This window comes from Pipistrellus kuhlii, unplaced genomic scaffold (assembly GCF_014108245.1).
Source record: "Pipistrellus kuhlii isolate mPipKuh1 unplaced genomic scaffold, mPipKuh1.p scaffold_m20_p_4, whole genome shotgun sequence".
NCBI lineage: Eukaryota > Metazoa > Chordata > Mammalia > Chiroptera > Vespertilionidae > Pipistrellus > Pipistrellus kuhlii.
In genome coordinates, this window is record NW_023425540.1 from 63,350,052 (window position 1) to 63,375,850 (window position 25,799).

Genomic DNA, 25,799 nt, shown 5'->3' on the forward strand with positions numbered 1-25,799 from the left:
AGATTTGTGGATGTTGAACCAACCTTGCATCCCTGGAATAAATCCCACTTCTGCCATTGGAAAGAGGAAGAAAGAAAAAAAGGTAAGGCTCTATTAGTAAATACATCCCATGATTGGAATCTCTTGGTGTAAGCCAGTGTCCTTATTTAACAGATAAGGAAATTGAGATCTAGAGAAATTAAGCCTTCTTACTTCAAGCATTTAGTGAGCACCTGGAAGTACATATTGTAACTACTTTGGATTTACTAATGAACAAAACAGAGTTCTCTGTCCTCAATAGATTAACACCCAATGGCAGAATGGGAACTAAAATCCAGGTGTCTTAAGTGCCCGTTGTTATATTGCTCAGGGTCAAAGGACTGTAGCTTTAAGGTTACTTGAAATTCAAGTAAGGTAAATGTTATGATTGAGAACCATCAGAGATTAATCTGGTTGCCTTGGGAGATTCTGAAACAATCTGTGCCTTGTCCTGTGAATCTGATTGATCTCATGTCAAATATCTGCCTATTACCTCCTACTTCCCAAACTCAATCCTTGTCTATTTTGTTTTTATCTCCTCCTAGTTTTTTTTCTTCTACATTATAAATGGGAGGCAGCCAGAACAGAGTAAGTCTCATCTCTCCTTCCAAATAATACTTGAAAGGGAAATATCCTATTTGAATGAAAAGAGGAATCTAGTTCTCTAAGGATTTGCTTTAAGTTGACAAGTTATTTTTGAATAAAACATGCAGAGAGGTATGAGAGCTATTTTAAACCATATTTAAATGTTCCTAACAAAAAATGTTATCCTTTACATTCATTTCAGGAAAATGTATATTTTCTAATGATGTTGCTATGAATCAAAACATTTTGGAATGTCTCCTATCCTACTGATTTCAGAACCACTTAATAAATCACAGGAGAGATTTGATGACATTACTTTATAAAGAGACTCCCCAGTTGATCAAAATACAATTTCTTGGAAGGAATACTTACCTTATTTTCCAGATCTGGCTCTGAATATCTTTGTCTGTTCTCATCACTAAGGAGATTTAAAAGTCTAAAACTGAAGGCAATTTTTTAATGCATATAAGTACAACCAATGGACATAAAACTCTGGGGAGGGAGGGGATGTATGGGAGGGAGGAAGTGGGGCAAAAAAAAAATCAATAAAATATAAAAACAAACAAACAAACAAAAAAACAAACTAAAGGCAATTTTTTAAAAGATGTTAAAAACATTTTGAGTAATTAAAGTATTGTTGGAGTAATGTCACACATTCCTATACTTCTAAGGTGTATACTTGGAAAAAGTGTAACTATTTTGGCAGGTAGCAAACCACATATTCCATGAATAGTTCAAATACGTAATAGGCATCTTTCTTTGTCCAAATCTAAACAAATATTTTGAATGTCAAATATTTGAAGAGGGGTATGCCCCACTATTTTAAGTGGGAAAAATTGTAAAGGACGTCTAGCCCACAAAACAATTTCCCCCCCAAATCACGAATACTCTTACATACCATAAACAGTTAAAATTTCCGAAATCACATTTTCAGATATCTTTACAAGTTTGTTTTAAACATAATTTTTAAAAATCATAGACTTGGCAGATATGGATAAGTGCCTGGCCAAGTTTATCCTCCAGAAGTTTACTTCTCTCTTCATGAGCTCATCATTTCTCCCTTTTAGTCTACTATATGGGCTTTTCCACGTCGCTTGACCTGATTTCTTCACAGGCCTAGGAGGAGATGACTGACAAGGTTTGGGTTTGGGAAGTAGGAATCCTTTCTGTAGATTTTTCCGTTAGTCATGTGAGGGAGGTGACACAGCACTTTTGATTAGAGTGCACAAGCCCCATACTGTCTGGAGAATAACTGAGAGGGGGCTTTTGTGCCACATAAATGTTTTCTCTGGCATGTATTTGCAGATTCACTAAAGCAATTTTTTATTTGAATAGTGAATTTTATGTCAATACTTTTGTAAGTTATTAGATATTCTGATGGTATATGTCTAGTAAGTGAGTAAGCCTGTATGAAATAGTTTGTGTATCTACTTATCTAATACTAGAGGCCTGGTACACGAAATTTTTGCACGGGGTGGTGTCCCTCAGGCCAGCCTGCATCCTCTCCAATCTGGGACCCCTGGAGGGTGGTCTGACCATCTGTTTAGGCCTGATCAAATAGAATCGGGCCTAAACAAGAGGTTGGACATCCCTCTCACAATCCAGGACTGCTGGCCCCCAACTGCTTGCCTGCCTCTGCCTGATTGCCCCTAAGTGCTTCTGCCTGCCAACCTGATAACCCCCTAACCACTCCCCTGGTAGCCTGATCAACACTTAACTGCTCCACGGCCAGCAAGATTGCCCCTAACTGCCCTCCCCTGATGGCCTGATCACCCCTAACTGTCCTTCCTTGCCAGCCTGGACCTCCCAACTGCTCTCCCCTACAGGACTGTTTCTCCCCACTTCTCACCCCACCCACCCAACTGCTCTCCCTGGCATGCCTGGTTGCCCCTAACTGCCCTCCCCTGCAGGCCTGGGTTCTCCCCAACTGCCCTCCCCTGCTGGCCTGGTGCCCCCCCCCCCAACTGCTCTCCCCTGCATGCTCTACCCTGCTGGCCTGGTCTCCCCCAACTGCCCTCCTTTGCCGGCCCAGTCACCCCTAACTGCCCTCCCTGCTTGCCTGATCACTCACAACTGCTCTTCCCTGTAGGCCTGGCCCCACCCCCCCCACCCCAACTGCCCTCCTCTGCTGACCTGGTCACCCATAACTGCCCACAACTGCCCTCCCCCACAGGCCATCTTGTGGTGGCCATCTTGTGTCCACATGGGGGCAGCCATGTTGTGTCTTGGAGTGATAGTCAATTTGAATATTACTCTTTTATTAGATAGGATATGATAACTATAATTACCAATATTAGCATATCAAATATGTTCCATACTTTAGAATAATTTCAGTATTTCTTTGAAATTAATATTTAAAGTTTTTGTTTTGGCACCTTGAAAGAATTGCTTAAGTGGCATTTGCCACGTAATTTATATAACCTTTTATTTTTGTTTGGAATTAATATTCTTGGTTTTGCTCAGTGTGTTTTTTGTTGGATGAAGGGAGACATTTCTGTGGAAGCCAACTGTTCTTCCAAAATTGAATTGTGGAATTATCTTTAATTTAGTGTAATTAGTTGTTTTTCGTATTTGTATATATTTTCAATCCCCACCCAAGGATATTTTTTCCATTGATATTTAGAGAGTGAAAGGAAGGGAGGAGTGGGAGAAAAAGAGAGAGGGAGAGAGAGACAGAGACATCAGTGTGAGAGAGGCACATATAAATTGATTGCCTCCCTCACATGCCCCAACCAGGGTGGAGATTGAATCTGCAACCAAGGTACATGCCTTTGACCAGGAATTGAGTCCAAGTCCCTTGGGGCCCACCCTCTAATCACTGAGCCAAACCAACCAGGCTAGATTTGTATTTCTTAAAACAACATTCTGGGAATTAATAGATGTGTCTAACACCCCCCCCTTTTTTTTTAAAGTAAATATGGAGAACATATGTCTCTTCTTTGAATATTTACAACTTATGAGAACATATTAATGACTCTTAGAAGTCTTGTGGATAAAACAAAGCAAAACAAACAAAAATTTCTAATAAACTTTGTTCTATTGATATGTCCCATTTTTAAAGTGAAACACCTGTTAATATCCTGTAGAACAGCAGTTTGGAAGACATTGCATTAAACCAATTCTTTATTTCTATCACAGATTAAAGAGCCTGTTCTAGAATTTGGAGTTAAAAAATGTTCTACAGTTATACATCTACATTTCCCAGTTCTTAAAAATATTCTGAAGAAGTTAATGCTAGACTTCAGAATTCTAATAAAAATTAAAGACAATATAATTATAGTTTACCCAAAGTGTATTTTAAATTTTGAATAATTTCTCTAAGGATATTATATAAATTCAGTATTGATCCATTACTTTAAAATAATACTTATTGCTGCAGTAAAAAGGGAGAGATATTTGCAGTAATAATATTAGTGTTGTTTTACATTAAATGCAGCTAATCTGGAACTGGTTATTACCAGAATCAAGTTGGTAGAGCATATCAGGAACAGATGGAATGTAATGGAAATGAAGACTAGAGACAGCCATGGGAGCTGGTCTTCCCTTCTGGTCTTTCTGTAGTATCATGCCTTCTTAGACTCTCCCCTTCCCCCAGCACTATCATGCTGATCTCCCTATCTATGCGGATTGAAATATTGTAAAGCTTAACTTCTTTAACAGGCATTATCTCTCCATCTCCTTTCCTGATCTTTTGCCTATTAACTTCTTTCTGTCTCTAGACCCATAGCACTGGAAAGTTTCCTATAGCCTTATGACATTTATGTTTGGTCTTGATTATGATATTTACATTCTTGTCAAGACCCTCTGGTGCAACCCACACCCCACCTTGAAATTCTTGTTTGCAGCTCTTGTACTTAGCCAACACGTAGCTGGTATCTAATATTTATGAACTGAATAGTGTAAAAAACATAAACAAAATCCAAACACCCAACTACTTCTTGTAAGTACCCATACCAAAAGCAATTGGTGAAAACTGGGCATCTGAGGACAGGCCCCCGAGTGTACAGTGTTGGTGTTAGTATAATGGTGTGAACCAGGACACCAGATCATACCCAAAGAAGAACTTAAAGTATATTATTTCATTATTGCATCTCCAAGGGCAACTATTCTAACCGGCAAAATATTTTTCAATATTTCTTTTGCATGGACTATATATATTTTTTTAGCATATTATTATTGTAGGGTATGTCAATTCTTGGCAGCTAGTTGGATTAAACAATAAACAAAATCTAAGGATGTCATGAAATAAGGACATTTATAAGGTCTGTTAACTCTTGACTTTGAGCAATTGACTAAGTTCAAAGTTAATTCATGGAATTCCATATAATAGTAACTTACATTGTGTGATCAGAGGTTTACAAGGCAGTTTCATCTGTAGCATTCATTCAATCAATCAACTAGTCAATTGATAAACTAATTTTTCATCAGACATTGAGCTCATTACATAACAAACATTAGTGAGCATGATTTGGGAATTCCTAAAATAAGGCAAAGGTCCTGCCCTCTAAATGTTTTTAGGCTGGTGAAGGGAGAGAGAAATATAAACAAGGAAATAAACTAAAATGTTGTTTACACCACAGTGGTCCAAGTCGGTTCACACCTCAGTGGGGACTCAAAGTGGGGAGTGAGTAGCTCTCACTAAGGGAAGAGAGAGTGGATGGAGAGCATTCATAGAGGAGAGGTCATTAAGTGCAATTTTACTTGATTCTTATTAGTGTCACTCTTGTCCATAGTTTACAGCTGGGAACCCGACTCAGGAAACTGAAGCATCTTCTCTGAGGCGACCCTGCTCTTAAGATTTCAAAAATACATGGTCCCATCCACGGCATCTCCTCTGCATGCCCCCCAGGTCCTGGACCGTGAATCTCATATTCTAGCAGAGATGAGAAAAGAAGGGAAGACCAGAGAGCCTGAAATGGAGGATTATGTTTATTCAAAACAGGCCTGGTTCCCGGAGTAACAAGAAAAACAACTTGATTGAAAATGTTATTCATCCATAAAAAAAGAGAGAAAGCCAAACCTAAAGGCAAGGTTTAGAGCTGGAAACAATGACTTTGCTAAGATTTACAGGTCTGCGAGATTGCTCAGTTGCAGGGGATATTAAAGAAAGTCATTTGAAAAATATTTAAATTACTTTGACATCATTTCCCCTAGGCAAGAGGGAAATTCACTTTTTGGACTTTGGGCTTCTATTAACATGAAACTTTGGAGGAAATGGCATTTAAAAGGATGACCTACTTCTTCTGCTGTCACCACCCACAACTCTAATTTAATTTCTTTCTTATTCTGTCCACTGAAAGCCACTAGGTTTTCTCCTGGGAAGGATGCTTCCTTTTAGTCACACATTTAGTGTGTGTGGCCGCTTTTCACTACGTTGGTGGCATATTGATTTGCAAACTTCTTAAGAAGATACCCATGTGCATTTAAGGTAACGGGGGCAGAATCAACTTAGTATTGGCACATGTATTTTTTTTGTTTTCTGAAAGAAAGCTTAATATCCAATAGTATAAAACAGCACCACTAAGGCGTTTATCAGCTAAAACTGCCCAGAAACTGTAATGGGAGGGGATTTGGTCCTCACATGAAAATTATGAGCTGGAGTGGTATATTTTATAAATTTTTAACTGGTTAAATCACAATGTTAAAAAGAAAACCACAGGCACCAAATGGTTTCTGTTGTGCTGAAGCCCATGATACTTAACCTAGACTTAATGCCTGACCTTATTGCCTTACTGAAATCCAACAGCCAATGGGCCTGGGCTGCCTGTCACTACGTGAGCCAATTAAGCAGAGACAGGGTTGTATCATATATGGGTCTTTATTCCAATACTGCCTACAGTATGGGAAAGCAGCAGGTCATCCACCAAAATCTGCCCTGCACCCAGTAAGCCAGCAGCTGCTTATATGGGGTACAAATACAAAGATCACATGAGGAAGTAGGCAAAAGGAATAAGAATGGCTATAATGGCTACAGATTTTAGGCAATGTGGGCTGAGGGGTTGCAAAGGGCTGGGGGCATGGGACTCCATGGTTTCCTTTCCTCAGTGAGTTTGTTAATCTTTCTATGACAATGGGCAGTTCTCAGATACTCCCATGTCCTGGAGCTGCATTTCCAGGTTAGCTCCTGGGTCCTGTGTACAACCCCCAGCCAGGTTAGAATGTGCTTTCTTTAATCAGACCAAAACGACCAATTAATATTTCTTATAACTAATAGCTAGTCCCCGATATTCTATTTCTGCCCCTATCATTTCAAGCTTCACCGGGAATGTAATCTTAATCTACCCGTCTGCAATTTTCTGGTCAACACCAAATGGGCAACGTGTCACGCAGGCCCTCTGCAACCCCAATTAAAAAAGAAGAAAGAAAAAAAAAGAATCTAGGTAAAGATCTTGCTGGTTCCTTCTCCCCCCAAAATGATGTCCTGGTCTAAAATTAACCCTTTCTTTTGTTTGCTAATAGCTCCCCTACCCCATCCTTCTTCCTATAAAAACCTTTTATTTGTACAACCCCTTGGAGTGTGGCCTTCTCTTTACTAGATGGGACGCTGCCCATTCATGAATCACTGAATATAGACAATTAGATCTTTAAATTTACTTGGTTGAATATGGTTATTTAACAACAGTTCAGGTAGCAGGCATGTTAACTTACCTGAAAACAAAGATTCTATTACCCTAGTGGACTATATAGCCTTTATTTATTTATTTATTTTTTTATGATCCTTTATTGGTTAAAAATGTTTCAAATGACCACTTTTTGGCCCTCATAAGAACTCTGAGGAAAGTTATAGGAGATCTTACCTGCACGTTTTCTGTTTTGTTTTGTTTTTAACTCTAGACTGAGGTCCTGTCTAGACAGGTTAAGGCTAGTCTCCAGCTAATACTAATGAACATTTTTTTTGGGTTCTCTTTTGGACTAGTGTTGCTTAGTTCTGTTAAGCAATAAACTGAGGCCTATTAAAAATTTTGAGTTTATTTGAATAAAAACCCATTTGAATTGGGCACTGTCAAATGGGAAGTGGCTAGGAGCTCTGCCAATAGGAACCAATTTTACAGAGAAGATGTGGAAGCAAAGCAAGGGGGTTATCTGATTGGCTGGAGCTTATCAACAATTATATTATTTTCGAAAGCTGAGTTGGCTGTTTGTGATTGGTTGTCGTTAGGTTTTGATTTCTTAACTGTAGGCATTTACAGGCTTAGGTTTTGGGTTGCTTGCATAGAATGCTGAGGTATTAGAACCACCTCCGTCTAATGGCCTCCTAGTTTAATTGATTTAACAGTTCTTTATTGCTTCTTTACAGAGAAATTCTTTCATGAATACACACCGTGCTTCTAACTCTGACCTGCTATTTCTCAGAAGTGTGTGATTGGTTGCAAGGGACCCTGATTGAGAAATCAGATGATTCAGTACCAGCCCATCTCACTTATAAGAAAAGTAACACAAATCATATATCCCATTGGTACAATAGTTTGAATTACTTTAATATATGGCGAGCAGCACATAATTAAATTCTAAGAATCAAGAATCATGTTTCTTTTCCTGCTAGCACCGGCATCAGAAGAGAATTAGTCCGGATGAGCACAGCCCACCAGGGATCCTCATTATAACATTGTATGCAGATTAAATTGTACTAAAGGAACAGAAGGCGGTGATATTACCCATGTCAGCTCATTTTCTCAGGCCACACTAGCCTGGAGTTTTAAAAGGGGTCACGTAAATGGTAATAACCTGCGGTTTTAGATTTTTATTCTTTTGGCTGTTACAAATACTAATGTCCTCCCATCCACCCCCCAACAGTGTCCCGAGGGCTTGTCTGCTGTGTGCTGTCCAGTTCTGTCTGCCTCCTGTGGATTTCATGATGTGTTTCCTGCTCCAGCTCCCATGTGGGCAGGCTGGTTGCCTTCCGGGAAACACAGATTTTGCTCTCACTGGGCACCCTCTCCTGGTACCATGCTTGCCTCTGCCAGACTCTGATTCCTTTCTTAAGTTCTTAATGTGCCAGGTAGAGGTGGGATAATGCTGGTCTTCCCCCGTTGGGGATATGCATGGATCTCAGAACAGGGCAGGATGATGAGTACATTTTCCCTTTATTATTTTAGATGGATAGCCCTCTCTTTTTAGCACTGAGATGTGAGTCCACAGGGTACTTAGGCCATGGACAAAGCCAAAATCATTAAACACTACATTAAGACCATTACCTTGCCCTTCCCTGGTTCCTCATGAATATACTTGCAAGTATTTCCTGGAAGACTGATACCTATTAGCTCCCAGAGGGGCCCAGAATTCCATCACAAAATGGAACCTAGACCTCTTGGTTCATGGGTTGATGCTCAACTACTGAGCCATACTGGCTGGGCCTTTACTCTCTCTTTATTAAAACCTCAAAGAGGGTCCGATGCCACCTGACAGTGGGAACTCTGTAGGCAGGTGTTTCTCAAACGAGTGAGCTCTTAAAAGACATCATGATGTGGGGGAACAAACAAACCATAGTAATCTGGGTGTGTCCGAAAACTTGCCATTTTTCCTTTTCATGGACTGTGCCTCTTTATCCTTTCTCCATCTCCCTTACCGACCGTCGTCTTCCACTTCCTTCGGTCTGTTTCTTTGTAAACCAATTTGATCTACATTAACCCTCTTTCTCCAAAGTTCCAAGTATAGAATTGTGGAAAAGGTCCTCCCACCCAAGGAGTTTCTTCAGAGCCTCATGCAACGCTTCTCCTGTGGGCCTCTCGCCGTGGGGAAGGTGTGTCTCCTGACATCTATGCAGCATCTCCCAGTTATCAGGCGAGTCACTGTGCAAGGCCCCCTTTTCATGTATCCTTTAACCCTTGATACTGAGGATGTTAACAAACACTTACATCGTACTCACTCTGTGCCAGACACTGTTCTATTCAGTTTACCTAATTCACTCATTTAAATCCTCACCACCAACTCTGGGAAGCAAGTACTATTACGATCTTCATTTTGAAGATGACCATCTGAGCCATAAAGTATAAACATACAAACAAACACATGCCCAGGGTCCTAGGGCTGATCTCAACTATTTCCGGCCCGCAACTGGGCAGTGATTCTCTCTTTACAGATGAGAAGGCTGAGACTCTTAACAGGCAAGGAAAGCTGCCCACAGGCACAGAGTAAGTCAGCACCACACACACAGAAATCAAGCCCAGGTCTGACTCGCTCCAAAGTCCCAGCCCTTTCCACTTGGCTGCTTCGCCTTCTGAGGGGCAGTTTTGCTTTGTCACAAACCGCAGAGCATGGCGTTTTTAATGGAAGGAAAGTCTGCCAAATGAAAAGCGGATTAATGAGATATTTGGGATGCTTTCCAGTAAACAGTCTCTTTCAGAATTCTCATCTTCTCCCACTCACATTGCTAAAGCCATAACAGTAACAATTACCTCAGCCCGGCGGCGGCAGTGTGGGCGTGAACTCTCTTAATTTTATTGCTCAGGGTACACACCAGAGACCAGCAAAACTTTCCTTTAGGTCAGAAATTGGTTGTATCAGATGTGCCATTCCCCATCAGCTTCCTCTGGCCCTTCCTGCTTTAGCTATGTCTCGGAACACCGTTACTTTAGGAGAGAAATAGAGCTTAAAATTGGGTCAACATAAAAAATATTAGAAATGTCAATGTTCACCTGCTTCCCAAGTAGATGAGACTTAGAGCATCATTTGAACATGACGGCCTGAGACCCGAGGAGAGTCTATTATCTCTCTAATAGATAATCTAGATGCTCCCTGGGAATTTTCAAATATCCCTTGTGAAGCTGAGAGGCCAGAAGAGAAATGTGGTTATTTCTGCATGATGTTTGACTGAATTTGAAGCCAGATGCTCACATTTATATTCAAGAAGAATGTGTGTCTACTCATGCTAGCTGTCGAGGATATGAGAGACCTGGAGACAAGCAGGTCTCATTCTCTTTCTCTAAGGGCTAGTGGTCTACTAAGGGAAATGAGATATAAACTGCAGTAATATGTGCAGTGAGGGGAAACACACCATTTACTGCCCGGCTTCCATCAACTAGGTTTGTGGCAAGCACCTTAGTTAAGACATGGCAAGATGAAGTATTATCCCCATTTCTATTGATAGAAAAGTAAAGAGATTCAGAATAAGATGTCCTGGCCAATAGCTCTTTATTAATGTAACTGAGCTTCAACCTCAGGTGGTTCTAATGAGAGCCTTATACCCTTTCCTCTTCATTTAATAGCCTATCTAATAAAGAGAGAATATGCAAATTGACTGTCACTCCATCACAAAGATGGCAGCACCCATAGCCACAAGATGGCAACACCCAGTCCCCTCAGCCCTGCTGGAGGAGCGGCAGGCAGGCAGTACAACCAAACCCACCCCTAGGAGTCCCCCAGTCCTTTCAGTTCTTCTGGTGGCAAGCGGGCAAGCAGGGCCTGCTTGCCTGTCACCATAGTGTCGAGCAGGCAGACCCTGTAGAGAGCAGAGAACCCCGGGGAATGGGCCTAAGCCATCAGTAGGACATCCCTTGAGGGCTCCTGGATTGGAGAGGGTGCAGGTTGGCCTGAGAGACCCTCCTCCCCGCCCCCCCCCCCCGCACAAATTTCATGCACTGGGCCTCTAGTATATGTGTGTGTGTGTGTGTGTGTGTGTGTGTGTGTGTGTGTACTGATTTCAGAGGGAGAGATGGATATAAACATCCTATCTAATAAAAGAGAAAGATGCAAATTGACCGTATCTTCCCAATGCCCACCAGCCAATCTGGAGTGAGTATACAAATTAACCCAACAAAGGTGGGGGTTAATTTGCATATGCAGGCATTCCACACTGCCTCAGCTACTCTGGGCCTCTGGGCAGCATAGGAAGGCAGAAAGATGGCTCTGGGAGGAGTGAAGGCAGTGTCAGCAGCAAGGGGAATGAAGGCCTGTTCTTGCATGAATCTTCATGCATTGGCCTCTAGTCAGTGATAAGAGAGAATCATTGATTGGCTACCTCCTTCACATCCCCTACTGGGGACCAAGCCCACAACCCAGGCATGTGCTGGGGACTGAGCCCCCACCTGGTCATGAGCCCTGACCAGGAATCGAACTGTGACCTCCTAGATCATGGGTCAAGGTTCAACTACTTAGGCACATTGGCCAGGCTTCCTTACATTTTACTATTAATTTAGGCTACTAGTTGACATTTAATGGCTTAACTTATATAACTTTGTGGAATTTAAAGGTTTATATAATTACAATAGCTCACCACGTTGTATAATGTTTTGAGATGATTTTGACCTGGAGTATTTTGAGAAATCCTGGGAAAATTAAACAATTTTCAGCTTTTTAAAAAGGAATGTGAAAAACAGAAAACTTCATCCATTTCTTAAACTTTTATGTTTGTAGAGTGAGGCTTATGGATGGTCTTTTGGTGAGGGGCAGAAGAGAGCAGGATATCATCACTTGGTAATAAATAATGGGTTTCAATTTTGACTTTGCCACTTCAAAGTGGCTGCATCTACTGAGCGGGAGTTAATAGTCTGATGTGGCTAACAAAAAGCCATTCTTAGCAGAAGTCCTTTTGAGGGGGCAAGAACCCCACTCTATTTTGCATCAGCTAGTCCTTAGTTGGAATACTGTGTTCAGTTTTGGTGAATATACATTAAGACAAATATAAAGCAACTAGGACACATTCAGGAGAGAATGGAGGGCAAAGGGGAAATGAAACCTGGATGTTTGGAGGAATAAGGGGTGTGGCTGAAGAAAAAGCCTTGAAGGGCCTAGAAAACAGTCTTCCAATATTAGAAGGAGTGTCTTATGGAAGAGGAATGTAAACTTATTCTCTGTTGTCCTAAGGTTCTGAGGAAGTAGATTTGTCCTCACATGGAAGAATTTTATGTTATACTCACCCAGATATGTAGAGTTTGATTGTATGTGTGTGTTTTAAAAAGTGGTGGGTCCCCAGCTCCTGAAAGTGTTGGAACCTAGGTCTCGTAACTACCTGGGAGAGCCATTGGAGAGGAAATTCAAGGCTATCGTGGGGATTGGATTTCACAAACATCAAAGTCTTTCCCAACCATGAGCATCTCAGCAGCTGCTGGACTCCATGTTCAGGCTCTGCCTCTACCTTGGTCACCAGGGTTGGGATACGCTTTTTGGGGATGGATGGGTCACAGGGGATGGAAGAATCCACAAAGGCAGAGCAGTAACTTGGACCATTTTAATTTTGTCTGCCATTCTTATTTTGCATTTCTATATATCCACGTGCTTGTCTTATACTGTAGACACCCAGAGGACTGCAGCCGTAACTGCATAATTCATTATCCTCAACTTAGCACCATCTCATTGCAACTGCGTTCTTACAAATGCTATTTGACAATGATTTTATTAAGTCTCAAATCAGGTCTCTGGTATTGTCAGGCTGCAACAGTGAGAAAGTCTAACTTGGCTGCACGTACAAAGTCTAACTTTAGGTTTGTGAAACTGTGGCTGCCTCTTCCCTCTGAGAGAAGATAGAACCTGAAATATTTTCCACATTTTAATGAGATGGAAATTTCAGGATACCCAAGAGAGGGAGAATCATTCAAAGGGTTTCACACACAATTAAAAGTAGCCTTAAAAATTACCCATCCACTAGCTGCACTGTTCCAGCTCTGTGTCAGGTAGGAATTGTCAACTGTTTTGAAACTCTTACCTCTTTTTAAGAACTAGAAGAAATTGATGGAAGATTTTTGCTCTTGTCCTATAGCTGAAGAGTCACTCAGAAATTATTCCAGCAAAAGGAGTCGGGTTTGACCATTTCATTACTTTCCTTGGGGAAGACATGATAGGCTCATAGTAACGTTTAATCTTCAGTGACCTCAGTTGTCACCCCTAGGAGCAGGTTTCTTCATTATTCTTTAAACAGCAGAGGAGTATGATTCATAGAAAAACGGGCATTTTTAGCCTGAAATTATCAGGCACTTCCCTTCCTCATTATGGAAATACTGACTATCTTTTGGAAGAGACTTTAAGAACTTGGTCAGAGTCTGTTAATCCCTTTTACTTCTATGAACTGATGTCAAAGGTTCATGGAGATTTTCAAGACCCTACCAAATGGGTTTAGAGGAAAATGGGGCTCATGTCAGATTATCCCTAGACACCAGGAAATCGGTTGAGCCTACTTATAAGCTTGCTTCCCGTGCCTGTAATTTATGTATAGTAGGTCCTCTGGTTACATTGGAAATCTGTTCCTGCAGTGCCACGTAATGAGATTTTCCCTGTAAGTCAGAACCCCCTACATACGCACCTACGTCACTCACATGGAGCACACGCACAGCAGTAATGAAGTGACACAGTAAAAAATTTAAAAGAAAGATAACAATTCCTGACCTTTACTTGTGGGAAATAAATAATAAAAAACATAAAGCACATATGTACATATGTCGAAATGATGGAACTTATTTTTTATAAATAAATGGGAGATGGTGACGTAACCACGAAATGAAATCATTCATTCATTGAGTCCAGCGTAACCTGAGGACTGCCTGTAAAGCAGCAAAGACCCTGATAAGAAGGTGTCCTGACAACTGGGGTTTTACTCCAATTCCTGGGCTCTTTTATAATTAAAGTTTGATTACTATGTAGTTATTTGAACTCCATAAGTTTCAACTCAGCTTGTCAACCTTATTACTTTGTAATGGATATGCATGTCTTATGATCTCAATACATTGCTTCATATGGGACACCGTCTTAGGAAGATCTGGTCTGTTCCAAATATATAAGGAAGTCAAATATTTCTTCTTTTTTCATTTTTTTCTTTTTTAAAAATATATTTTATTGATTTTTTACAGAGAGGAAGGGAGAGAGATAGAGAGCTAGAAACGTCGATGAGAGAGAAACATCTACCAGTTGCCTCTTGCACACACCCTACCGGGGATGTGCCCGCAACCAAGGTACATGCCCTTGACTGGAATCAAACCCGGGACCTTTCAGCCTGCAGACTGATGCTCTACCACTGAGCCAAACCGGTTTCGGCCAAATACTTCTTTTTGGTACTTTCTCACCACTGCCCCCAACATCTTCCTCTCCATCAAATGAATCATTCTTTCTTTGCCCTATCTTCACATCTCTGACCCTATTAAAAATGGTGCAATTCTCAGCTTGTTTTCCACAGGGGCTGGTAATGATTTAAGATAAGTTATCAGTTCTCAGTAAGTTATTTGTATTTTAATAAAAATCCTTGAAGCTTAACTACTTGAGGTACTGAATCTCTAAGGTTAAATTTTAGGCAGTGGGGAAAATATTTCAGATGGAGATGAGGGGTTGGGTGAGCAGGGCTCAGGATGAGCAGGGCTCTCTCCCTTTGGTTTTGAGAAGGCTAGCCCCTATTTTGTAAAACTACTGTTTGGGATTCTCTGCTGTTTTTTTAGATAGCCTCTTATTCTAAAAAAATAACATTACTTTCTAGCCTGCTTTAGCTCGCTTGAATAATGAGGAAGATAAACTTAGCTGTCTGACCTTGTAGGCCAGAGACTAGATACGCCCATACTCTGAATGCCACTCCAGGTGTATTTTTTAATTAGATAGAAATGTGTTCTTTTCAAGGCCAGCAGTGAGATAACCACTAAGTGCACATAGGGCTGGCTCTTTAATAAAAAGGGAAGTTCTGCTTGTAGCCTTGCTTAGAATTTGAATTCATTTTCTCTTAGCCCACCACAGTGAATAAAGTGTGACTCCAAACTCACTGAGCATTGCTTGATTTATTCCAGTTCTCTGTAACAGTTCAAGTCATGGTGTGGTCAGGTCTGGGCTAATGTAGAGCTGGCATTTCTGTGCTGGCCTGGGGAAAATGAAAGAGGCACCTGGTCAGGACATTGTTTGGCCTAGGGAGAAAGAAGATTCACTACTTTGGCAATTTATTTAATTTTTTTTGGGGGGGGGAGACAGTTTGAGGAGCAAGTTGCGTAGCTCATGTGAAGTGCAAGGAGCTGTGGAAAATCAGAGATAAGGAACCATGGCCTCTATTTTCAAGGTTTGTTCCCTGTGTTGTGGGGAAATCAGACACATTTGTTAATAGATGGGCCGAACACAGAATATGAAGAGTTATCAGAGGTACAACTAGCAGCTATGAAAATGTGGAGTCCATTTCTCACTGGGATATCTAGAAAGGCTTCTCATAGAAAGTAGGGTGTTTATTTACTTTATTTATTTATTTTGAGAGAGAGAGAGAGACCGAGAGGAACATGAATGCGAGAAACATCAATCAGTTGGTTCCTACATGTGCTTTGACCAAGGATCAGACCCACAACTGAGATATGTGCCCTGACCAGGAATTGGACCCACAACCTTTTGGTACATGGGACAATGACCCAATCAAATGAGTGACTCAGCCAGGGTGAAAGTGGGATTTTAGTTGAGCATCAAAACAACTTATAGTTTAAAAATTTGTGCTTTTGAAAGAAATGATGCCAGGAAGGGCCCGTGTTTTGTCTGAGGGAGGGCGGTTTGTTCTGCTTGAGCAGAGGCTAGAAGATGAGTGCTGTGCTGTAGCCTGGAAAACCCAGCAGGGGCTTTCAACCCTGCAGGGGTTCGTATGTTTGGTTGAATATTTTACATTTTCCTCTGTTCATATTGGGAAGCCATTTAAAGATATAAGTGGGGAATAATAGTCTTTAAGAAAATAACTGACCAGGATGTACTAAAGGTCGGGAAGGAGACACTCATTTATCAACAATTAGGGGAAGAGTGGAAGATTGCCTCTAATTCATTAGCTATGCATTGTATCTGCAGAAGCAAAATAGGCAGGCATATCTTAATGCATAAATCCTCTTCCCATATATGAGAAGCACCATGGAGCAAATATTTCACAGCCAAGTTATCTTTAAAGTAACAAGAGCAAAAGCGATTTGGAATAAATGTTTCAGAACCATTTATTACCTTGCACAGACCCATGAGCAAATAGGATTGAGCTAAAGCAATGACTGTAGTGTGGCACATGGTTCTGCAGGGGCTGCCACACTATTATATACAGTATGCTTTTATCTTGGTTCAGCGCTGGCTGTTGCCACTACTATTACTCAAAGACCGGGAGTGTCAACAAGATAATCGAAACAACAAAATGGGAGTCAAAAGTTTTTCTGCCTCTTTCTTGAAGTCTTAAGAAGACCATTTCCTTTGTATTCCCTATATTCAGAATATAAAAGCCTCCCAGGCATGTAATCTTCAATAGGTTAAACATTTCCAAAGGCAGTGAAATTATTTTGCGGTAGCTTTTTGGTTTAAGGCAAGTGTTTTATGGGCTTCCAACCCTTCTCTCCTGACCCTATTTATGAAAAAATAAATAAAACAAAGTAAATGCCTTGTAACTACAGTGTCCTGGTGTGAAAATCCTAGCACAGCATGGTGGAAAGGTTCTGAATTATGATCCAAGCCATCTGCATTCTAGCCCTAGTTTCATGAATGCACAGCTTGATGGTTTTGTCACATTTTATATTTAAATGGAGCATTAGGGTTTTTCTATATGGCCTTGGTGCTATTCCTTAGGAATGGCCATGTTATTTTTGCTTATGGAGTTTAGAAAATGAGGAGACACATGATGAGACTGTGGTCAACAATTTTGGGTGGAAGCAATGTCTGTTACTTTGAGCCAGAACATTTGATGCCAGTGCGAGACTCCACAGAATTCTTTCTACTGTGATGACTGACAAATTTTCAGGTAGTGGCAGCTTTGTCAACGCGGACCCAAAATGAGCACAATGAGAAGCAGAACTCCTAGCCATGGGAATATTATCATGGAGGGATCAAGCTGACAGCACCTGAAACCACTGATCAATCTTAATATTAAAAATGGGACTTTATGTGCTTCTTGTTATGGTGTAATAAGAGGGTAATAGCATCTTCAATATTATAAAGTAATAATGAAACAATAAGAAATTGAATCTAAATATAATAATTTTTCTAGATTTAATTACATGTTTATAAGAAAGTACAGGTAATAGGGGAATATCTTAAATGACATCACAGGAATATAATCAACCAACTCCAAACTGGACTATTCTATATGACAAACAACTTTATTTCTCCAACAAATAAATGGCAAAAAAAAGAAGAGGGGGCTGTTTTAGACTAACAGGTAGATCAATTAATTGCTACATGTGGACCTTGCTTGGATTTTAAAAGCAATGAACCAGGCATGAAAAAGACATGCTAACACAGTAAGGGGAAATTGAGTATGGCTTGGTTACTAAGTGCTATGGAGGAATTGTGGCAAAGTTTGTTAGGTAAGATAATGATAATATTGCTGATTGTTAAAAAAACAACAATCTTTTAGTCTGTTGAAAATAAATACTGCTACACTTAAAGAGAAATGATGTGATGTCTGAGACTTGCTTCAAAAAACAACTAACACACATCTAAAAGGAAAGTAGTGGACAAAAAGCTATTTACACATGTGTCAAACACAAGGCCCGCGGGCCAAATCCATCCCGCCAGGCCTTGCAATGTGGCCCGCAGCGCGCTGTCATCACTGCACTCCGCTGCATTTCCATCACAATGACAGTTTATGACTGTTCAGTAAACCATTCAGCCCGCGATTTAGGCTGGATTTTAGATTTTGGCCCCTTCTCTGATTGAGTTCGACACCCCTAAGCTAAAAGGATGCTAGTGTGTGTGCGCATGTGTTTGTGTGTGTAAAGAACAAGAACGAGACTATTGACAATGTTGAAAATGGGTGATGGGTTTATGAAGCCGTGTTCCCACTATATACTTCTCTTTACTTCGTGTGTGAACATTTCTGTTACAAAAGGTTTTGAAAAATCTTCCTTGTCCCTTCTTTCCTAGGGATTCTGCAAGAAACTGGAAGGCTAATCTCACCCAAGAACCCTCCTGAGGCTGGATCTGCCCTGCCTTCACCTCCCTCTGCTGAGACTTTAAGACATTCTGCGGTGCCCTTTTGGATGTGGACCCACTTAGCCCGCTGGGCATTTCTAATGTTAGCAGTGACTTCTGAGTGTTCACCTCCTCCCTGCACACCAGTCCTCCCTGTGGATCCTGGCCATGGCCTTGCAATGAGGTGTCTCTAATTTTAGATTGGATTCAGGAGGATCCAGATGGGTTGCCACTTATAACTGGTATGAACTTCAGCCCAGAAGCTGAGGTGTGCAAGAAACAATGTGAAACATTTTTTTATAACTCCACTTAGTTTGTATTTTAAGCCTTGATCCTGCAGGTGTCCAGTTTGGATTTCCACCCATTCCTGTTTGGAAAGCATATAAGACTCTGGTCTTGAGGGTTGGGGGCGAGAGCATGGTCACTGTTTATGAGAGCCCACAGTTGTAGTTTCCATGCCCATCAGCTTGGTGGCCATGCCTCCTTTAGGATTGGTGACCCCTTGGGTCACTGGGCCAGGGGGTGTGGTGTGTAAAGGCTGATGCTGGAGATCCATGCATTGCCCTGTGCATTTTACTGAAGAGCAAAGTGAAATTCAATGAGTTAAAGGCCTTGTTAGAAATATCTGGAGAAGTGAAATGCCTGTTTTAAAGGAGATTGTTGTCTAGGGTTGGCATGGGTGGGACAGGTTGCCAAGATTCTGCTTGTGTGCACAATACAGCTGCCATCTCCTCTTGGAGTTTTTGGCACCCCCCCCAGCCCCCCCAAGTCACACTTGAGAAGCCTCTCCTTCATGATCCCTACACATTTCTCTCTGACTGAATTAGCACTCTCAACACTAGCAGGGTAAGAAGGGAACAGCTAGTTTCAAAAGTCCTGCTTCTGTTCTGTTTCTGCCCAAGCAGCCTCTCTTTCTATGGATCCTGGGACTTTAGGGACAAAGCAAAGATGGCTGTTCCTGCTTCCAGCCTTGCCGTGTCCCACCTCTGCTACCCACTTGAATGCCGAAGGGGAGGGGTGGAAATAAGGAAAAAAGAGAAATAAACAGGGACAGATAAACATCTTGGTATATCCTGCCACAATTGGAAATGCAAGAGTTGAATTCATGGGAGAGGTTCCACTGGGAAAAATAATTGTTCTTGACAATGGTGTCTGTGCAGTGACAGGGAATGGGCCTCCGCCCATGGAATGCTCAAGGTCATCATTGAGGTCGGAGAATTCTGCTGTGGGCTTGGCAACCTTTGAACCTGCTCTGTAGAGAGCACTGGGCAGTGCTGCAAGTTCTGTGAGGGGTCTGAGTTCTTTAGCCATTTAAGACGCTCACCTCTTTTCATTTGTACTAAACCATTTCAATGGACTTCCTGCGAGCCAAGGAGGGCCAACCTGTAGGAAGAAGGAGGAGCTGGATGTTAGGCATCTTCTAGGGGGCTCTTCTTGCTAGTAGTATGAAACAGCGACAAAAGAGGAAACATTTGGAAAATGATGAGTCCCAGGAAACTGATGAGAGGGGAAGAGGTATGTGCTGAGTAACTTGTCGGAGGCACAAGGGTGGAGGCCAGCCTGAGCACTCTCTGAGAACTGGGTCTGAGGACAACATGCATCTATGAAGTAGGGAGGGAGAGACCTGGCATCACCCGGTGTTGCCCTGTCCATCTGTAGGGTCCCCATGGCATGAGATGGCATGGAGAGGCCAGATGCCCTGGCAGATGGAAAGTTCACCCTGCCGGTCTGAGGGCCTGAGCACTCTTCCGGGGTTGTTCGATCTGGAGCTACGTTGGATTCGGAGCCCAATGGGGTTCTGCTTGTACAGGCTCAGAGGTGCAGCTTTTCTCGGTCCCCCCATTCTCTCTGTTCTCTTTGCTTGTTATGACCCTGGGATCCCTGGGTCAAGGAGTGTGGTGTGTAAAGGCTGATGCGTTGTCCTGTGCATTTTACCAAAGAGCAAAGTGAAGCTCAATGAGTTAAAGGCCTTGTTGGAAATAGCTGGAGAAGTGAAATGCCTGTTTGAAAGGAGATTGTTGTCTAGGGATGGCATCCTGTTGAAAGCAGGAGATTTTATTTCTCAGCAGGAAGTATTTACCAGTTGATCCATGGGAGTGAATCCACAGGGGTGAACTTCCCAGAGATCAAGGGAAGCGAAAGGCCTTCCAGAGACTAAGACCAAATGGATGAGGGTGAGAAATGTCAGGGAGCACTGAGAGCCATGAATGTACTTCCCAAGCCACGTGGTGACTGCATGCATTAAATGTAAACTAGTAGCTTGTCCTGAGAAGTGTGTGTGTGTGTGTGTGTGTGTGTGTGTGTGTGTGTGTGTGTCACATGTAGAAGGTGGGGCAGAATGGAACCCACTTCAGAGATCCAGCTCCAGGATTCTGTCCAAACTGGAGCCCAGCAGTCTCTAGGAGGCCCAGGGTCCTAAAGACCATTGAATGAGCCCTGGGAATGGAGGCCTGGCCAGTAGGCAGATGTTTAGATAGCAGGTGAGACAGGAGGCGGAAGGCAATGGTTATCCCCGTCCTGTACACTTCAGGATATTTTTTGTCTTTGTGCATGTGTGGTGCACATGCACAAATACTTAGTAATTGCTCATGGATAAAATGGGACAGAGAGCTCATTGGATATATAGTCTGTATGGTAAGGTTCCTATAATCATGCCTGGTGACACTCAATATGGATATTCAGAATTCTTGTGAAGGATGTTCCATGGACAGTCACTCATACACATCCATGTACACTGGGATGGAGAAAAAAAATTACACATCTCCACACACAACTTTTTATTAAAGAATACACAGAGTATATAGGTGTATACACATATAACTCCTATACTACGTTCACATACAACTCCTGTGTATACCATCCTTTCTTACCAAACCACACTCTAGGGACTGTATATATAGATTTGGATCCAGCTATCATGCAAACACAGGTAGCTTCAACTATCTCTACTTCTATAAGAACTAGTCACATGTCATACACACCACCCACAAAACACATTGTACGGTAATACCAGACTCACTTTGCACAAACAACCAAAGAGCAGATTCACCAACCTTTACCAGGTTTGCCAAATAAAATACAGAATGCCCAGTTAAATTTGAATTTCAGATAATTCACAAATAATTTTTTTAGCGTGAGTATGTTCCAAATATTAGAACCCAAACATTGCATGGGAATATTTACACTAAAGAATTATTCATGGTTTATCTGAAATTCAAATTTAACTGGTGTCCTGTATTTTTGTTTTCTAAACCCTTATATGCTTACTACCAGCTGACACATCATATAGTTCTTGCATTTCTGTTTAGTGTCTATGTCTTCTTGCTCTAATGTTCAGCATTATTAAAGCCTAGAATAGTGGATTAGTGCCTGATACATAGTAATTGCTCATTGAACATTGCAAATGAATGAATGAATGAGTGAATATATACCATAAATACAAACTATATGATATAATCAAGTTACATGCCACACTCAATCCTGAGTTGTGAACAGAAACCATACACACAAACTCTCCATAAACATAGATACAGACATTTCTACCCCGTTTACCACACATCCCCACACTTACCAAAGGCTTAGCTGAGCCCTGGTCAGTGGTGTACAATGGTTAGAGCATTGGCCCTTGTGTTTGATTCCAGTCAAGGGCATATACCTGGGTTGCAGGTTCATCCCCAGCCCAGTTGGGGCAGGTGTGGGAGGCAACCAATCAATGTGTCTCTCTCTCCCTTCCTCCTTCCTTTCAACTCTCTTATAAAAAAAGAAAAAGGAAAAAAAAAGAAAAACAATGGAAAAATATCCTTGGGTGAGGATTAACAACAAAAAAGTTTTAGGTTAGTGGTTAGCAAACTCATTAGTCAACAGATCCAAATATCAACAGTACAACGATTGAAATTTCTTTTGCTGAAACCGGTTTGGCTCAGTGGTAGAGCATTGGTCTGCGGACTGAAAGGTCCCAGGTTCGATTCCAGTCAAGGACATGTACATTGGTTGCGGGCATATCCCTGGTAGGGGGTGTGCAAGAGGCAACTGGTCGATGTTTCTCTCTCATCGAGATTTCTAGCTCTCTATTTCTCTCCCTTCTTCTCTGTAAAAAATCAATAAAATATATTTTAAAAAAAAGAAAAGAAATTTCTTTTGAGAGCTGAAAACCAACTTCTGTGCATGGACCATGAAGTTTCAATCATACTGTACATGCGTGCCCACATATGGTATTTTGTGAAAGAGCTGCACTCAAGGGGCCAAGGAGCCGCATGTGGCTCGAGAGCCACAGTTTGCCAACCACTGGCTTAGGTGATACACATCACTCTCACACTTCTGACATATTCACAGTCACCACTCAGGCCTACATCCTAACAAGATACTAACAAAGTAATTGTTGATTATAACTAAATACTGAAATAACCACTGAGATTCAGAGTCTAAGCCATGTCTATTCACTGCACCTGTCAAAAGCCAGCCACTCAGTAAATATTTTTGGACAGATTAATGATTCACAAACATTTCTCTGAGACTTTTGTACCTTCCTCAGGAATCTCGAAGTCACAAAACGATGTCCTTCAGCTTGGATCAACCGAGGTGGCCAAAGGCTATGACCCAGGGGTAGGGGAGATCTCCTCTACCTCTGACTACTTAACCTGTGTTTCTTCTCCACTCAAGCTCATCAGTAGTGGTAAGAGTGTGGGCCTCCTTGGGTGCATGGCAGGAGGCACACAGAGCCAAGCATGAACCTCAGAGGAGACCCAGGACAATCAGAGATGATCGGGGCTCTGTGAAGGAGCCTGGGGCGGATAGCAGAATGGTTAGATTTTGGATATGAGCTCACTATAGGAGAGTGTGAGCCCTGGTACAACCACAGGGGGCAAGTTTCAGAGTAAGGGCCAGAAAGGTGTGGGCTTGAGGTACAGGCAGAGGGACCAGATTAAGTACCTTCAGAGGAACATGTGAACTTTGCCTTTACTTCCAGAGAAGGACAGAGTTCCTCAGCCCAAGCCCTCACAGCTCACATCTACAACCACACTCCATGATATCCATTCTTAGCACACACACACAAAACCCAATCACATGACCCACGATGCCATTCTCCCACATTCCACAAATATCACAGCAATGATAACACAAACTCACATTGGTGTCATAGCACACACCCCGCCAACATTCCCCAGACCACAGCCTTCACCACCATACTCCACACCTCTATATACAGGCACCTCTCCAATATCCCTACACACACAAATCAAAAGCCCACAGATGACACCAGATACACTACCCCATAATATGAACAAGCACCAAGCTCATCACACAACTACATCACATCATAGTCCCTCTAGCCTGTATCCTGACTATTCATACTTGATTCCTCAGTTTCCGCATGCCCCATACATGTTCTTATGTTTCTAATTTCCTTTTCCAGGAATCTGGAGATTACATCAAGAGAGTGCCCAACTTAGATCAACCCTAAACCAGATTAAGGAACAAGAGGAGGCTGTTCCCCTCTTACCACATGTCTCCCTGTCGTCCCCTTCATCCTATAAGACCTGTGTGATCTCGCAGTATATAAACAAAGAGGAAAGGGGCATGAAAATATACTACATGCAAGTACAAGTGAAAAAAGGTGTGGCTATCTCCTGGGAAACAGAGGATACCTCAGAGTCACTAAAAAAGAAGCCGAGGATGGAAGAAGTGAAACTTCCTGAGGACGTGCGGGTAGATACGCCCCCCTCTGACGTGTCCACCAGAAAACTCCTCTCTGAGCCCAGCAGGGAGGTGAAAGAGCACGAAGAACGAGCAGAGACAGACAGCCAACTAGGGTTGCCCACAATTGAGGAGAGACCCAGGGCCAAGACACCTGACTGGTTGGTTACTATGGAGACTGGCTTTAGGTGCATGGCCTGCTGCCGGGTCTTCCCCACTTTGGAGATCCTTAAGGAGCATGTCCAGTTTGGGATCAGGGAGGGCTTCAGCTGTCACGTCTTTCATCTCACCATGGCTCAGCTGAGAAGCAATGTGGAATCAGAGGGCATCCGGGAAAAGGAGGAGGAGGAGGTGAAGAAGGATAGAAAGGAAGAGAAGCAAGGAGAATAACAGAACGAGGAGGAGCAGCCCACAGTGTAAGACCTTGGCTTGAGGAGATCCTGGAACCCATGTCCAGGTTGTATGTTTCATTCTCCAAAGGATAGGAAGTGAGCAGGGGCTGGGTCTGATGAGGGAGGTGTGCCTTCTCCAAGCCAGTACTCTCTCCAATCCAGGCCTCTGCCTCAATGAGAGAGTTGGGGGCTATATCACATCAGGGAACAACTGAAAGGGTGGGTTTGGGGTGGTAATGCATGTTGCCCAGGCATTTAATAAGTCCTGACTAAGTGAGAATCTATCCCGAGTGTTTCAGCTGCTGCAGGAAGTTCCAAGAATTTCCAAGGGCTAACAGAGCACCTTTCTTCTTTAAGTGTCTTTCTCTGTGTTGGTTTCCTCACAGCAACTGAGACTCCTGGGCCAGAAGATCCTGGAAGATGGTGTGGCCTCCTCTTGGGAGAGGTAAGGCCTGAGGCTGGCACAGTCTTCTGAGCCTATTTCATGAAGGCCCAGAGGAACCTAAGGTTGCACTGGGTTACCTGGTGCCTCTGGAGCTGTACCAACTTGTGGCATACTCAACACTTCCAGGGAACGTATCCCCTTTATTTATTGAGAAAGTAGAGAATTTTTACAGGAGTTCTCCCAGTCTCCATGTTTGACCTCACCCTAAGAGGAAATTCCACCAAGTGCCCCTCCAGGGCCAGGAGTGGTCTGAAGAAAGGACAGGGGGCTCAGCAGGACCAGAGATTTCAGGACTGAGAGTCTTTGGCCTGAGCTGGGATCTCACTATGGCCTTATGGACAGAGTTCCTTGGGAAAAAATGGAATGTGTAGACAGAAATACATGCAAATGAGGTCAGTAATAAGTGATCTGGAAATATTCTAGAACCTTTATTTTGCTGTAGTTGATCTGGAAACAAACTCATTGTAGTATGTGTGGCCTCTGAGCTTTAAGTGAAGGGTAATTGAGTCCATATCGCTTCTTGTCTTTTCCTCTTCTGCCTCTTTTGTTTTCTCACTTCCAGGGAGAAGATAGGACCCTGGAGTTAGTAGCAGACAGAATGCCAGTGGTATGAAGGAAGATGAAGGGACCAGTACTCAATCTAACACATAAACATCATATGTAATAAAGGCTGTTTTGCAAAACCTTCCTGGATAAATTTTTTAAATTAAAAAAATTTTGTTTTAATATTTAAAATGTTTATTTTTTAATTTACAGTTTAAATTCAATATTATTTTGTATTAGTTTTAGGTGTACAGTATAGTGATTAGACAATCATATACTTTACAAAGTGTTCCCCCATATTTCTAGTA

General features: G+C 42.1%; 1 protein-coding gene and 1 long non-coding RNA gene across 2 annotated transcripts; both read left to right on the top strand.

Moving 5' to 3' along the window:
* Positions 1 to 7,657: 7,657 nt before the first annotated feature.
* LOC123651217 lies at positions 7,658 to 18,685 on the top strand. The gene is made up of 2 exons (XR_006739771.1): positions 7,658 to 8,034; positions 18,370 to 18,685. It is a non-coding gene; the product is annotated as an uncharacterized LOC123651217 (long non-coding RNA).
* Positions 18,686 to 19,862: 1,177 nt separating this feature from the next.
* Positions 19,863 to 25,620, top strand: LOC118703767 (protein FAM170A). Its single transcript, XM_036410938.2, has 5 exons — positions 19,863 to 19,932; positions 22,949 to 23,089; positions 23,831 to 24,527; positions 24,890 to 24,948; positions 25,511 to 25,620. The coding sequence occupies exons 1-3, from the start codon at positions 19,863 to 19,865 to the stop codon at positions 24,499 to 24,501; spliced, it is 882 nt and encodes a 293-aa protein (XP_036266831.1). The 3' UTR covers positions 24,502 to 24,527; positions 24,890 to 24,948; positions 25,511 to 25,620.
* The last annotated feature ends 179 nt before the right edge of the window (positions 25,621 to 25,799 follow it).

Bases quoted from the DNA above. Each gene is read 5' to 3' on its own strand.
- LOC118703767 (XM_036410938.2), top strand. From the start codon at position 19,863: ATGAAACAGCGACAAAAGAGGAAACATTTGGAAAATGATGAGTCCCAG. The intron at 19,933-22,948 runs GTATGTGCTGAG...TACCTTCCTCAG, and splicing joins AACTGATGAGAGGGGAAGAG to GAATCTCGAAGTCACAAAAC. The intron at 23,090-23,830 runs GTAAGAGTGTGG...TTCCTTTTCCAG, and splicing joins ACTCAAGCTCATCAGTAGTG to GAATCTGGAGATTACATCAA.